Genomic DNA, 14,748 nt, shown 5'->3' on the forward strand with positions numbered 1-14,748 from the left:
GGCCTATGGAAACACATTTATTCAATTCCTACAAGGCACACGTTTGTCTTGCACTCAGCAATACTTGAAAAATAAATGTGGGTGTTACTATAAATAAGCTAAATATGACGAAGAATAAACCACTATCTATGAAGACAAATTTGATTTTTTAAAAAATTTCTTCAAGTATCTGTATTGCACGATATGGCCATCAGTAAGCTTTTACACAAAAAGGGAAAACAACTCAAGCTTTCTGAGATAAGATGGGAAGAGTGAAGCAAAAAGAACTGCAGCAAGTTAACAGTCCTGAGTAATAGGAATGGGAATGAGGTGTACCACTTTAGAAGTGTAAGAACTGTTCACCGATAAACACGATCAACATGAAAAAAAGAGAAGATTCAGCCAAAATTTAGGAGACTGAGCAGACATGTGGTAAGACAGGGTCTTCAAATATACAGAAGTTACTGTAAAAGGAAAAAGACTACATTGTTTTCTGTACTTAACCTGTAGAATTGAAATTTCAATGAGAAAACAGCAAGATATTTTGAGTGTTAGGAATAGCTAACAATTAGAACAGCTGTCCAAAAGAACTCATGGAATACCCACCAGTTTCCACCAATCATTAAAAAATATTTCTCAAGCTTAACAGACCTTGACCTGGATCAGAAGGGTAGCCTCTGCAACCTCTCAAGGTCTCTAAGAACTGTTTTCTAAAATTCATTAATTTCCTTCTATCAGTAACATTTACCCTCAACATCCTTAAAATTAGCTTTAGATATCAATAGTGTTCAGCTACAACTTTACTAGAATCTCAGCAGGGGGGAAAATGCGTGCGGCTGCCAGATTACTGAACCTGAAAGCTCATTAGCAGTTTTCTCCCTGCTTCTCCCTTCAGTTCACTAGGCTCACAGAGAATGACAGACCTTCAAGAAACCAAAGAATGCCTTGCATGCTCCGAGGACATATACACTCCATTTACCACAACAATTCAAGGACCTCCTATTATTCAACCTCTGCTAACAGAAAATTATGATTTTAAAAGCATGTTTAATAGAGATATATTGTTTATTTTAGAGAGATGAAAACTGGATAGCAGATCATGCTAGTAAGAAGGGTCAATCCCTATTTCTTCCCGTCTACACTTTTTTTTTTTCAGCTTGATACCAGCTTGCTGAGTTTTTTTCCTGAAATCACCGACTTGTAAATTCTTCCCTCCTGCCTTCTATTTCCATGTTTTCCTATTTGACTGAGCACTGATATTTTCTGTTTTTTCCTCACTATTTTTCTAGGCCAGTCTTAGATTTATCAAGGCAAAGAGGCTATGCTAGATGTGAGACTGTCACAGGTCTCTGGTAAAGCTTTTCTTTTGAGGACGTATACAAGATCTGGAAATTAAAAAATACAGGAGGTAAGGACAGGTAACTGAGAAAGATTTTGCTCAAAACTTATGCTTTTGTGCATAGTTAGGCTTTTCCAGACTGTGGAAGTCTGTCAGGAATACTACCCTATCTTTCCACAAGTGTCTATCTCTGCAGACACTAGAAAGAGAGCTTTAAATAAATTCTTTAGGGAGGAAGTTCAATCTCCAGGGCAGTCTCTATTCACCTAGGAAATTCTCTGAAACCATTTAGATTCAGAAAGAACAATTCAGTGAGACTAATTGGAAATTACTACTAGTCCAGAAAAGAGTGAAATTATAAGGCTCAACAAAACTTCAGGTCGTATCCCTCCACTCATTAACAGGTAGCCTGCCTTTGCAAATCCTGGAGAAAACAAGGAGACTAGAAAACTCAGGGTGATTAGCAAAATAAATGAATTTGCATACTGGGAGCAAATAAGTGCTATTTCAGGCTAAAAGGTCTCCTATCTTCTCTAGCTGTTATCACATGTGGAAGAACAAAAGGTATGTAATGTACTCCCATGAGACAGGTAGAAAAAAGAAAAACAGGTCAATTATATTAATGTTACATGTGAAAAAAATAACTTCAAAATTACATTTAATATTATGTATAAATGCTTTTAATCCACAGATGTTGAAATCTAGAAGTACTTTGGAAAGTCCTAGTGGAATTTCCTCAGTGACATTCACTGTCAAGTTCTTGAGTTACACACTCCCACTACAACTAATTTTGTAATTTAAAAACATGCTACGACAGATTCAGATAATTTGTTGTGGACGTTTTTTTTTAAATCTCTGCAAATGTATGTATAATTTTGATTACTAAACTAAACAAAAGCCTTTTCCCATGCCAAATTGAAAAACATTTAACTTAAAGCTGTAGAAATATATGCAGTGTTGCCATGAAATAATTATTACTGACTGTTTCATCATCTGCATCATATCCTTATCCTGATGCACACTGAAAAATTGCCTTATACTGATTATCATAAACAAATTGTTACAGGTATCAGCTGCAATTGCTAAAGAAAAAGCAGTAACTAGAAATTATGCACATTTTACTACATACTCTTTATTTTCATAAATCAAACACAAGAGAATTTGAGTATATCACATATTTTCAATAGTTATCTAACTGATTATGGCTTACTGTAATAGTAATTTTAAATTTATTAGTCTTTATTTTGAAATAATGTTTCTGTTAAATGTCTCCAGTTCTGTGACAGGTAACAATGACAGTTATCCTCTCTCATCCTACTGTAGCCATTTTACTTTCCAGAAAGGGAAAGGTTTTAGTCTAGATGATCTATCCTGTCAAGACATACACTGTTCATTGAAGAACAATTATGCAGAAAACATAACAAATTAAGAAAAACAGTTTATCAATTCAATAAAGCTGCTATAAGGCTTGCCTATTGTTTTACCTCATGTGTTATGTGTCAGTCCCTAATCAGCTGTGTCTGGAGCATTACAATACAACAGCAGGTTAAAGCCAAAATTCATAATACTAAATAACATTCCAAATTCACAATACAGTCTCTTCAGAAAGGCTGCTCATTGAAAAGTGTCATAAATAAAAAGATCATATTGCCAATAAAAATTATTAAAGTTCTCCTTCACATAATACCTTAGATATTAAGAAACAAATAGTAACTCTCAGTACAGAACTTTGGTCAGACATTTCTCCAAACACACAGCTCAGTCCTATGTGCTGTAACAAGCATACTAATAGCAGCAGTCACTAAAAACATAAGCATTCGAGTAGTCACTTACAAATCACTAGAGACATTTTTCACTAACCAAAACACATAACTTGATAAAACATTTCTGGAAGTATAAAAAGATACATATGAAAAAGAAACTTGTATTCAGTACTTAGAAGAAGCTACTAGAAGTTTCCCCTTTGTTCAGTGGACTCGGCCGGACCTAGGGCGGATCCGCTGCTGGCCAGCGCCGAGCCCAATTGGTAGCAGAATGTTCCCTGATAACGCCTCTGCGATAACGTATTTAAGAAGGAGAAAAATAAAAAAAGAAGAAGATGCGAAGACACTGAGCAGAAGCAGAGAAGGGGAGGCACGAGCCTTGTGGCCCTCACCCTCTGGCCTTCCACGGGGCGGCCGATTGGGCCCGACTCAGCCTGGCCCGGCCGCAAGAAGTGGAGAGGAGATGAGATGTGAAGAGAACCTGAGAGTGAAGAAGGAGGGGGAGGAGTAATGCTGCTCCTGACAGAGATTCCCCTGCAGCCCGTAGTGATGACCATGGTGAAGCAGGCTGTGCCCCTGCAGCCCATGGAGGCCCACGGAGGAGCAGAGACCCACCCGCAGACCAGGCAGACGCCTGGCTGCCCCAGCCTCTGTGGCCCGTGGAGGGCGCGCTGGGGCAGCCGGTTCCTGAGGGACTGCACCCCGTGCAGAAAACGACCCACGCCGGAGCCGCTCATAAAGGACTGTAGCCCATGGGACGGACCCCCCGATGGAGCAGTGGAAGAATGTGAGGAGTTCTTCCCCGGACGAGCAAGGAGTGGCAGAAAGCAACATGTGATGAACTGATGGCAACCCCCATTCCCTATTGCCCCCCCTGTGCTGCTTGCAGGGGGAAGGAGGTAGAGACAATTGAAATTAAGCTAAGCCTGGGAAGAGGGAGGGGTGGGGGGAAGTTATTTTGTTCCCTTCCACATTATCCTGCTTTGGTTTTAATGATAAACAAATAGCTTTCCGCAAGTAGAGTCTGTTTTGCCTGTAATGGTAACTTTACATATCTCTCCCTGTACTCTCAAACCTCGAGCCTTTTTGTTACAGTATCTTTCCCCTACTCCCTCTGAGGGTGGGGGGAGCGAGAGAGAGACTGTGTAGCTTGGTCCCAAGTGGAGCTAAACTTTGACAATAATGAACAGCAGAAGATAAAAGTCTCAAATAACATGTCTTCCATCTTACTTCTCCAATCACTCTCAAAACGTGATGACAATTTACTTTCTAACAGAGTCCGATTTCCTCTTGTCTGATATGGGAATGTTTTTGTGCCATTACAAGACACAAAAATCCAAATAACTATTCCACTGTGAGTCAAATATAATTTTAGAGAAGTCATTTCTTATAAACAGTCAGTACTTATAAATATAGAAACAAATAAAACTTTTTACATGGAAGTCACAGGAATTCAGTGGTCATTATATAAGTCACTCCAACACATATAGCCAAGAAATATTATTTTACCTTGAATATGCCTACACTGAAAAGACTACGGATTATACTACACATACTACACCTCAGGAAGGTATATGACAGACCTTTTTCTTTTGCTTTCCCACCATAGTAACAACTCACTGTTGCAGTATTTGCTTTGCCCTACTCAAAGCAAAATCTGCTTCTTGTTAATGGTCACTGGGACCACAAGTTAGCTAAAAGACAAACTGTTCTGGTAAGACAGCGGTTTCCCGTTGTGAGTAATCATCACCTAATAAGCCTAGACAAAAAAAAAAAGAATATTCTTTTCTTAATATTCTCATTAATAAAAGGATTCATATAATGCAGAAGATAGTTCACTCGTAAAACACTGGCTCAAAAATACCACACATTTAAAAGTATTTCAGGTATGACTGAAAATATCACCTTACCTTGCTTGACAACTGAGTAGCAACATCTCCCTGTTATGAATTAGAACTTGTAGCAGAACCAGAAAGGCTTTTGCTCTAATAAATGTGGAAGGACTTTCAAGTAAACGAGCAATTGTAGTCACAAAATCCTTGGTGGAAGTAAACACAAATATGTTAATATTATATTATGGAGAAAGATTACTTGCACTGTATCTTAACATTGTGTACATTTGCTCATTTTGATGTGCATTCTGTATTAGTAAGGTACTTTTCATGTCACTCACAGCAAAAACAAAAACAAAAAAATCCATAAAACACTACTAAATAAATTGTATCCAAGACAGACCGGCCTAGTGCAAAGCTGCTTTGTACATCTTTGTAAAAGCTGCAACAAGTAAAAACTAACTAAGGTACTATGTCCAAAATGGTACAAAATTAACTATAAAATATGATAGAATTTATATTTTAAAAGGTCTTACCTCAAGGATATTTTAATATATTTATTTTAAAAGAAGACTGAAAGATTGTCAGAATACATAAATATTTCAGCACAAATATGATTAAATGTTTACCTATTAATTCCCATATATACAGGAAGATTAAAACCAACACCTTTGTTGGATACCAGCATGCCTACATCAGACCCTAAATTATACAACAGATGCTCCAAATAGATGGTAAAACCTTCTCTGATTGTACTTATCTAAACTAGTTATATTTTGAGTTCATGAAGTGAAGAACATCTTTCAAAGGAGCAATGCAAATTAGGACTTGGAAAGAAAAAAAAAGGATAAACTGCAAGCAGTAAGGAGCCATGACTTTCCTAACTCATTGATCCTTCTCCATTCCTATGATAAAGTAAATTTATAAGATGCTAAGGTCCTTGCTATCTCCTTCCTTCCAGTAAATCCAAACGAAAGAATAATTTTAAAAGTTTAACAAGGGTAGTGAGAAATAAAGAACAACCACAAATTTTTTCCCTTCAAAAGTTTAACAATGGTTAGCTGACTGGATACTGAAATCACAGCTTTTTTTCTTTTTCTCTGTCTCTAGTTTCTGGAACGTGGCCTAACGTGGAAAGATGTGAGCTTTCAAGGGAATAAAGCTGAGAATCAGTGGAAGGAAAAAAAGAGCTCTCATATTATGAATAACAGAATTTGGTATTATGAGCAGCAAAAATAAGATGAGGATCATTTATGGTCTGTCCAACAATAATATGTTATAACTCATGAAAAACCAAAAGGAGAAAAAAAGAAAAAGAAAAAAAAAGACAAAAAAAAAAAAAAAGAATATCCTCTACCTCTAGGGAACAAAAATTTGTGCCACTCATCTCTACTCTTCTTCTACAAAGACCAACTGGGCAATTTGATTTAAAAAAAAATAAAATAAATTCCTTCTTCAAAGATGACCTTGCTGGCAGCAGTAATGGTAGTTTTTGAATCAGCTCTTGATCAGAATGTCCTGTTCTGAAACCACAAATGCTACTTCAAATCTCTGTTTCTCAAAAAAAAAACCAAAACAAACAAACACACAAACAAAACCCAAACCAAAACAACACGCCCACAAAACCCAAACATATTTCAAAACTGAGCCAGAATTTACAAACTGAGTCAACTGGCTTTATCGAAGAATTAGACTGCGCACAAATGGCCTCATCAACAGAAACTACCCCCAAGCATTTGAGCTGGATTCTCAAGAAAGTGACACTAAAAAGAGGTGCCTAGTGTGTGCCTGCAGGTTGTGTACAAAGTTAAAAATCCTGTTGTGTGACACACATTTAACATACCAAGTATAATTCAAATTATACTTGGTATGTTAAATTTGCTGACAGAATAAATGAAAGGCAACTTCATTGTCATAAAACTGAAAATCAACACTGAATGTAATTTATTGGAGACAGTCTTTGCAACAATTAACTATACCTCTTTACGGAGACTGGAAAAAGAACAGGAGTGTAAGAGAGGGCCAACAGACCATGAGATTTTACTGTGATAGCATTTTAACACTGTCTTCAGAAGCAGTCAGCATAGACAGTGACTACAGAAATCCCAGAAAAACAAACTGTTATTAATTACTTGAGAACTCTTTTGTTGTATTTCTGCAATTTACTCCATAAACAGAAGAGTTCCTCAGTCTTGTGGTTAATAAGCACAAACTGCAAAGTTTACTGCTTTAAACACTTCAGCAGCTCATGGAGCATGACTCGTAGCTCCTCCAGTATGAACCTGCAAAAATTACAATCTACTAAAAGCAAAGTTTGACATTTTAATAAAGTGGCAGTTTGTGGGGTTTGAGTTGTTTGGGATTTTTTTTTAATGAAAATACTCAAAACAAAAAAAAAAAGTTTTTACATTAATAAACACTGTAAAGCCTCAGATATAGTGAAAGAGTCTGTATAATGCAACACTGCCTGCGAACATAAATGAGCTTGAAAGCTTTGTCACTATGACAAAGACACATGCAATCACAAGCCAAAGTACATCTGACTATTTTTAGTCCTCATGCTCTTTCCATGAGTCCTCTTTCCTCATGGAAAGCAAGAATATTTCAATGTTACACTTTGGGGTTACCATGGGTTAAGACAACACTGTAAATTAAAATCAGTTACATCAGACTCATTTGGGAATATTCTATTAATCTGCCTTAAGAAATCAATGTGATATTTTGGAATTTGCTTTTCTGGCTGGTCTGAGGGCCGCAAAATAGCAACAGTTTACCCAAAGAAAATCTGAAGCACATCTTTGCTGACCTGCAGAACTCAATATATCAGAAAAGCCAAAAATTGCTGAAACTTTAATTATTAATCATTTCACTGTTACATTTTTCTTCCCTCTCTCCTCGGCAACTGTTTGATGTATTCATGAAGACCCTACAGAGTAAGGACACTCTTTCCATTGCAAGTCAACGTGCTGTCTACTGCAACAAGATCATTATTTTATACTGGATACTCTTACTAATACTGCAAAGCATTTAAAACAAACCACAAAAAGCAATGATGTTTTTGGATTGGCTACAAAAGGGAAAAACAGCTAGACCGCTATTACACTAAACAAGAACTGAAGTTGCAATAGCAATCTTTTGTTCTACTGGTCTGTATTTTCAAATTCCCTTTCTATGCATTTTCAAATATCCCATTGTATGCCTCCATACTACGTTAAGAGATACAAAGATTTTGTTAAAAAGATTTATATTTTTTTATTAATTTATAGTGATATTGCAAAAACATCAACATCAGAGGTAGCTACTTGTCCACATTTAGGTAAAAGACAAAGAATTGAAAAAGGTAACTAAAATATGAGGACAACATTTATAATGCATTTATAATGCTTTTTTTCAGTGCCATAATTGGATATGGCTAAGATAAAAAGAGACTATTGCCAATGGTGCAGGGAAGCAAGAAACAATGCAGTTGTGACAATGTATTGCTGTAACTGGCTGAAAAATTTTAATTATTAGTACTTAAGAAAAAAACAATAAATTAAAAAATCCCACCCTCTTATCTGGCCTCTGGAGGAATCTAACTGCATTCAAAAAGCCATATGACTTAGTCATTCAAAGTTGAATCATGACAGCCAGCTGAAAAGAATTGGCAGTATTTTTTTTTAAATCTACTGCTATAGTGTGTCAAAAATCTTTGATTTTGAGTTATTTTTCCACACTTTATTTTAAAAACATCATTTCAGCTTTTTTGTTTCCAAGACATGAATCTAAACCAGAAACTCTGTGTAACAGAGAGGGACAAAAAACAGTCCCTGTTAGCTACTGTAGTTCACTGAGGATTTATACCAGCACAGATGACCACAGAACTGCATCTCTCCTTTGTACTCTGGCTTTTATGTTGTCATAGGTCTTACCACTGTTCTTGAAGGGAGTGGAAAACAAGGGCAGCCTTAAGTCTTGTAAGCTAAGGGAGTTTCCGGATAACATACACAAGGCTAAATGATCTCCATCTGAATTTATATCTTCAAGTATGTTGTAATAGGTTGACTTGCAGCTGTATTAAAAAGATAGTCACAACCTTGTCCTTCTGCCTCTTAAGCTATGAATACAAGAATTCTATAGAAGGCAAAATGCAGGCCAACACTTCCCACTTGGTTTTTCTTTTCCCTTCTCTTATTAAGGTGCACTTGTATGTCATGCTCACGGACTATTGAAAACTGCATGGATTATTAAATTCACCCTTCAGCAATAAAATATTATTACTCCATGTAACATGACAGTACCTGGCAGTTCAAGTCGGGAGCAAGATTATATTTTTAGATCCTGTTCAAGAAAAATAGAAATGTAGTTTCTGCTTCCAAAACCCTACAGTCTAATTTGAGCAAAAAAGACATTCTATGAGATACAGATTTATCTGAGCTGTAAGGCAGATACAGTTACCAAATGTGGGCACATGCAGTAGAACTAGGCCCTCTTTACCAGTTGTTCTGGTTTTCTTAGTGAGGGGGGGCCTAAGGTGGTAGCTTCTGTAGGAAACTGCTAGAAGTCGCTCCCCTTTGTTCAGTGGACTTGGCCGGGCCTAGGGCGGACCCGCTGCTGGCCAAGGCCAAGCCAATTGGCAGCAGAATGTCCCATGATAACGCCTCTGCGATAACGTATTTAAGTAGGGGAAAACAGGAAAAAAAAAAAGGAGAAGATGTGAAGCAGCTGAGCGGGGGGCAGAGAGGGGGAGGCGCGAGCCTCATGGGCCTTGCAGGCCTCACCCTCTGGCCTCCCACCGGGCAGCCGACTGGGCCCAACTCGGCCCGGCCCAGCTGCAAGAAGTGGAGAGGAGATGAGAAGTGAATAAGATGTAAAAAGGATCCTGAGAGGCGTCTGCCAGCCTGTTGTGAGGAACGGCTGCAGACGCCATGGTCAGTGAAAAAGGAGGGGGAGGAGTAACATGGCTCCTGGCCAAGATTCCTCTGCAACTCGTGGTGAAGACCATGGTGGAGCGGGTTGTCCCCCTGCAGCCCATGGAGGTCCACGGAGGGGTAGAGATCCACCTGCAGCCTGTGGAGGACCCCACGCCAGAGCAGGTGGAGGCCTGAAGGAGGCTGTGGCCCGTGGAGGGCCCGCTGGGACAGCTGTTCTAGAGGGACTGCACCCCGTGGAAGAGATGACCCACGCCGGAGCAGTTTCACGAAGGACTGTGGCCCGTGGGAGGGACCCCACACTGGAGCAGAGGAGGAATGCGAGAAGTTCTTCCCCTGACGATGATGCAGCGGCGTAAAACAACGCGTGATGAACTGACCGCGACCCCCATTCCCTTTTCCCCCCCCGTGCCACTCGGGAGGGGAAGGTAGTAGAGATAATGTTAAGCCCGGGAAGAGGGAGGGGTGGGGGGAGGTTATCTTGTTCCCTGTCTCATTCTCCTGCTAATTTTAGAAATAAATTAATAGTTTTCCCCAAGTCGAGTCTGTTTTGCCTGTGACGGTAACTCTAAGGATTTCTCCCCGTCCTTATCTCAAACCTTGAGCTGTTTTTCTTATATCATCTCCTCCTATTCTCTCGGAGGGTGGGGGGAGCAAGAGACAGACTGCGTAGTCTGGTCCTGATCGGGGCTGAACTACGACACCAGTTTTTAAAGTACAATGTTTTTTTCACTTACAGCTTTGGGTACCATTCCCACTTCTATCATTAGTTTGATATATGCTGTTAAGAGAATGTCTATATTTGTCTATATGTGAATTTTCCAAATCTGCAAACTTGTAACACACTTGTGACAATTCATTAATGATTAAGCAGCAATTTTAAACCCATAAAGTTTCAGCTACTGCTGTACTTCATCCCAATAAAACATTTTCTATTTTCCAATAACTAGTTGGAGAATTTCAGGAGTTTATAACATCAAAAATTTGATTTAAATAGTTCATAAGAACTGCAGTATCAGAAAGGGAGTCCTTTAGGGCAATCTAAGCCCTCTATAAACAAAAAATTCTTCACGGAAAACACTGTGCTGTAGGCACATGCTTGTTACACATTACATTCTTTCACTGAATGTCCAAGTAAGTATTTTTTGAACATACTTCACTGACTATACCACCCTCTCACAGTAACGTGCACTTTTAGAAACTACAACATTATGGGACAATTTCCCACCTGACAGTGCTGTTGTAGTGCAATCTGTGGAAAGTTTAAGGCCAGCTGACACACATTTACAAAAACACATTAGCATTTCTGACATGTCACAAAAATGACTGATAGGAAGAGAATGAGTGATTTCAGGCTGCAAGAAGAGATGGGTGGAAAACAGTAGACTATTTTTTAAATTTAAATGTTGTTGTTAAATTAACTTGTATGGAAACCAAATAAATCTCTCTCAACTAAAGCCCTAATAGATTGTTATAGTCAGGATGACTGTCAGGTTACAGCGTACATTACAACAGAGTATCTGATGAAAATACGAGCAGAGGTCCTACTTTCTTTGTGATTTTTATCCTTTCCATTTGCTCTTGTTTATGAATTGTGCAGACTTACCGCTAAAAGAATAAACACTTTCTCTAAACATGGAATAATTTGGTGATCAAAATAGAAAGCTTTTACTCATCTGTTCCAAAAATTATATTAGACATAAATCAGAACCAGTGGTTTTATTCAGTGACACTAAAAAGAAAATTCTAAGTTATTAAAATGCTAATTTCTGCAAGATATTTCACTTACAAATTGGCCTAGAGTCCTTTAAGGAGCGCATAAAGTACAGCTTTAGATTCAATGAGGATACTCATTATTTTCTCTTTTTAATGACTAGGAGAGCTATGTCAAATAGCTGTCCTCATGCATTCCTTATAGTTTTTCCTTAGGGCCATTATCAGTTATGGTCAAGCTAAAGTTTTCTGAACTGATTGAATTCTAGCTGCAGTAGCAATTTATATACCTATTCATACCAGCTCTTGAAGATCCATGAGAGAGAAAAAAAAACAAACTATACACTCTGTTATTTTAGATTTTAAGAAAATAAAAATACAAAATATTTTCCTCATTTCCTGTTATTCAGATATACAAGTGTCACTAAGTTAAGCATTTTGAAAACACAAAAAAACTACTAGAGCCAACTTTAACTTTCCATTAGTGAAATTCCATGACAGTGAATAATATTAATCTTAAATCAAACCTTCTCTTGAATCAGCCTCTGTAGATGAATCCCACATGACAACATTGCCAAAAACATGGTGAGCATGTACTGCTGAATTTTGCATATTCCATTTGCCAAGGAATTTAGGACGGCTGTTAATCCCACTTTTTCAATTACACTCTGGAAAGCACTGGGTGAGTAACGAGTAATTCTGCATAAAGCCTACAAAAATGAAAAACAAAATTGTTATTTAATGGGATTATTATCTCAAGAAAAATAATGGAGAATAAAAACAGGTGGCGACTCTCCCAATAGCTTAGGAATACAGAGAATTCATACAGTTTCACTCATAAGACAAATACTAGAGGAAAAGGCTACTTGTTTTTAGAGACCTGGAATTCTTCTAAACATATTGTTATACACTCCATGCAGCTGAAACTAAATTATTTGTTTTACCAACATCAACATCAAACAGATACACATTACTCTTTCCCTCTAAAGAATAATAATGATACAGCGGCATAGACGGTGTTTGAGTCTTCTATAAGCACAGACCGTAGGTAGCATCAGATAACACTGTACTAAAAAGGTGCACAGGCAGCAGAAAATACAGAGATGGCACACCCCGCAGACACTCTGGTCACTCATACAAATGTGGACCATAACTGATATGTGCACCATCTAAAGTCTATCTTTACATCTAGACACTACTCTAGATCTAGATACTTGTTAAGGAACAGTGTTTAGTATAGTAAACATGCAAACCATTCTCCAAACTGTTGATTTACAAATACCAGTGATTAAAACAATTCTAATGGAAAATGCAGATACTGACTGTACTCTAGTGAAGGTAGCACAAATCTGTTCAGTGTATACTAACTTAGCTATTTCATAACAAACATTACCAAATGACCTCCAGGGTGGATTAACTTCCAAGTCAACACAGCTTATCCTTTTGATACCTCTGGAAATGCAACCTTCAAGATACTGTGACTGCTTTTGTTCTCTCCACAAAAAGAAAATAAGACTCTTTAGACATTTAAAATTTCATTTTCTCTGACCTGATTGTAGTGTTAGGATAGGAAAAGAGATTATGTCAATTATTTGATTTATGTGAAAATCTGAGTTGGTGGGCAACTTTCTTCTGTGAAAAGTAGGCAATATTACCACTTCTTTGTTCTTTTCAGACCAGCTATATTTAGAAATTGATGGTTACTTGGTGTGCATTCAACAGTGACGTCTCATTTAAGAGAAACTATAGACAATTACACCACAGAATACTATCATCACAGAAAAGCCTTCCAGGTAAATACCTCACAAACTGCCCAGTTCACGAGTGCCCTTAGAAACATTACTCAAAATTCACTTCAAAAAGGAAAAGAAGGCATAAAAGACAATAAACCAAGAACCTATGATTTTTAAACAGACCTTTTATTGATGCCACCCATCTACTCTGCTCCTTTCTGGTCCAAGAACCATAGTGATTGCAGCCTTTTATTTTTTTTGTACAGCCTGTGTCAAAGCAACATGGAGCTAACTTAGTGCGCGAACGTGGTGCATGTAGACTTGCCAATGCCTTAGCTGTCTGCTACAGACCTTGTCAAACATGGGTGACCACAGGTCACCAGATGACCTCCAGGCAAATCTGGTAGGAAAGACACAGCTGTCTTCTAGGCTTATATTGCAGCTCTGGAGACAGCAGGAAAGCTCCAGCCCACCAACAGCTACAGGGAGAAGCTACAGAGCACTCTACTGTATGAGCAAAACCAATATTTCAGCAGAAAAGTAGAAAATAAAGTTTAATGGGCAAAAGAAGACAAAGTATCCTAGATCACTTCAGTAGATGAAGTGTCTGGAGAGAACAGATGGAGGTAGGTCAAAAGGTTGTGGAAAGGGACTTGGGAACCAATGACAAGAAGTGGTAAGTGTAGAGCTCACAACATCTCTCAGCAGTAGTCTTGGAACAGGAAATTATCACAGTGACAGTAAGGCATTTGCAGAGCCTCTCCTGGAATTGGCTTCTTTGTCCTTGCTCTCTGCACGGCCTTAACTGGCACCTTTTCTCCCTGTAGCTCCAACCCGAGCATCATGATCCTTATCAGTCCCTTCCAACTTGAGATATTCTATGATTCTAGGATAATCTATGCCCTATCCATTGCCTTCTGTTCTTACATGCCCTATGGTGGCTGGATAACATTCAGCCTTTCAGGATATACTCCATTATTCTCTCCAGTTTGAGAATGAATGCATTAATGCAGTCTCTGAAAGAAAGTATTCACCAACACCCCCGAAAGATTGTGTTGAGCTTTCCCAAATCAGTTTCCACTTAAGTGGCTTATGTTTTGTTGCTCCTCCTCCAGCAGAAAAACCATCTCTTCGAAACAAAATTTAAAATTATTAAAAAAAAAAAAAAACTTTCATTATATTGGAAAGAAAATTAATGGATGAACAAGGAGCTCCTGGGCAAACTCAAACACAAAAAGGAAGCTTACAGATGGTGGAAGTAAGGACAAGTAGCCTGGGACGAATACAGAGAAATTGTTCAAGCAGTCAGGGATCAGGTAAGGAAGGCTAAAGCCCTGATAGGATTAAGTCTGGCCAGTGATATCAAGGGCAATGAGAAAAGTTTCTTTAGATATGTCAGAGACAAAAGGAAGACGAGGGAGAATGTGAGTCCTCTCTGGAAGGAAATGGGAGACCTGGTTACCCAGGACATGGAGAAGG

General features: G+C 38.2%; 1 protein-coding gene across 1 annotated transcript in view; it reads right to left on the bottom strand.

Moving 5' to 3' along the window:
• ULK4 (unc-51 like kinase 4) overlaps nucleotides 1-14,748 on the bottom strand; it is a 255,975-nt gene that overhangs the window by 173,028 nt on the left and 68,199 nt on the right. Inside the window, exons 22-23 of the mRNA XM_086741634.1 lie at nucleotides 12,064-12,246; nucleotides 4,992-5,119 (exon numbers count right to left, since the gene is read on the bottom strand). Of these exons, the coding sequence (XP_086597760.1) occupies nucleotides 4,992-5,119; nucleotides 12,064-12,246 (311 nt within the window). The remainder of the gene's footprint in view (nucleotides 1-4,991; nucleotides 5,120-12,063; nucleotides 12,247-14,748) is intronic.

The sequence above is a fragment of the Chlamydotis macqueenii genome, chromosome 2, assembly GCF_036417535.1.
Source record: "Chlamydotis macqueenii isolate bChlMac1 chromosome 2, bChlMac1.mat, whole genome shotgun sequence".
Lineage (NCBI taxonomy): Eukaryota > Metazoa > Chordata > Aves > Otidiformes > Otididae > Chlamydotis > Chlamydotis macqueenii.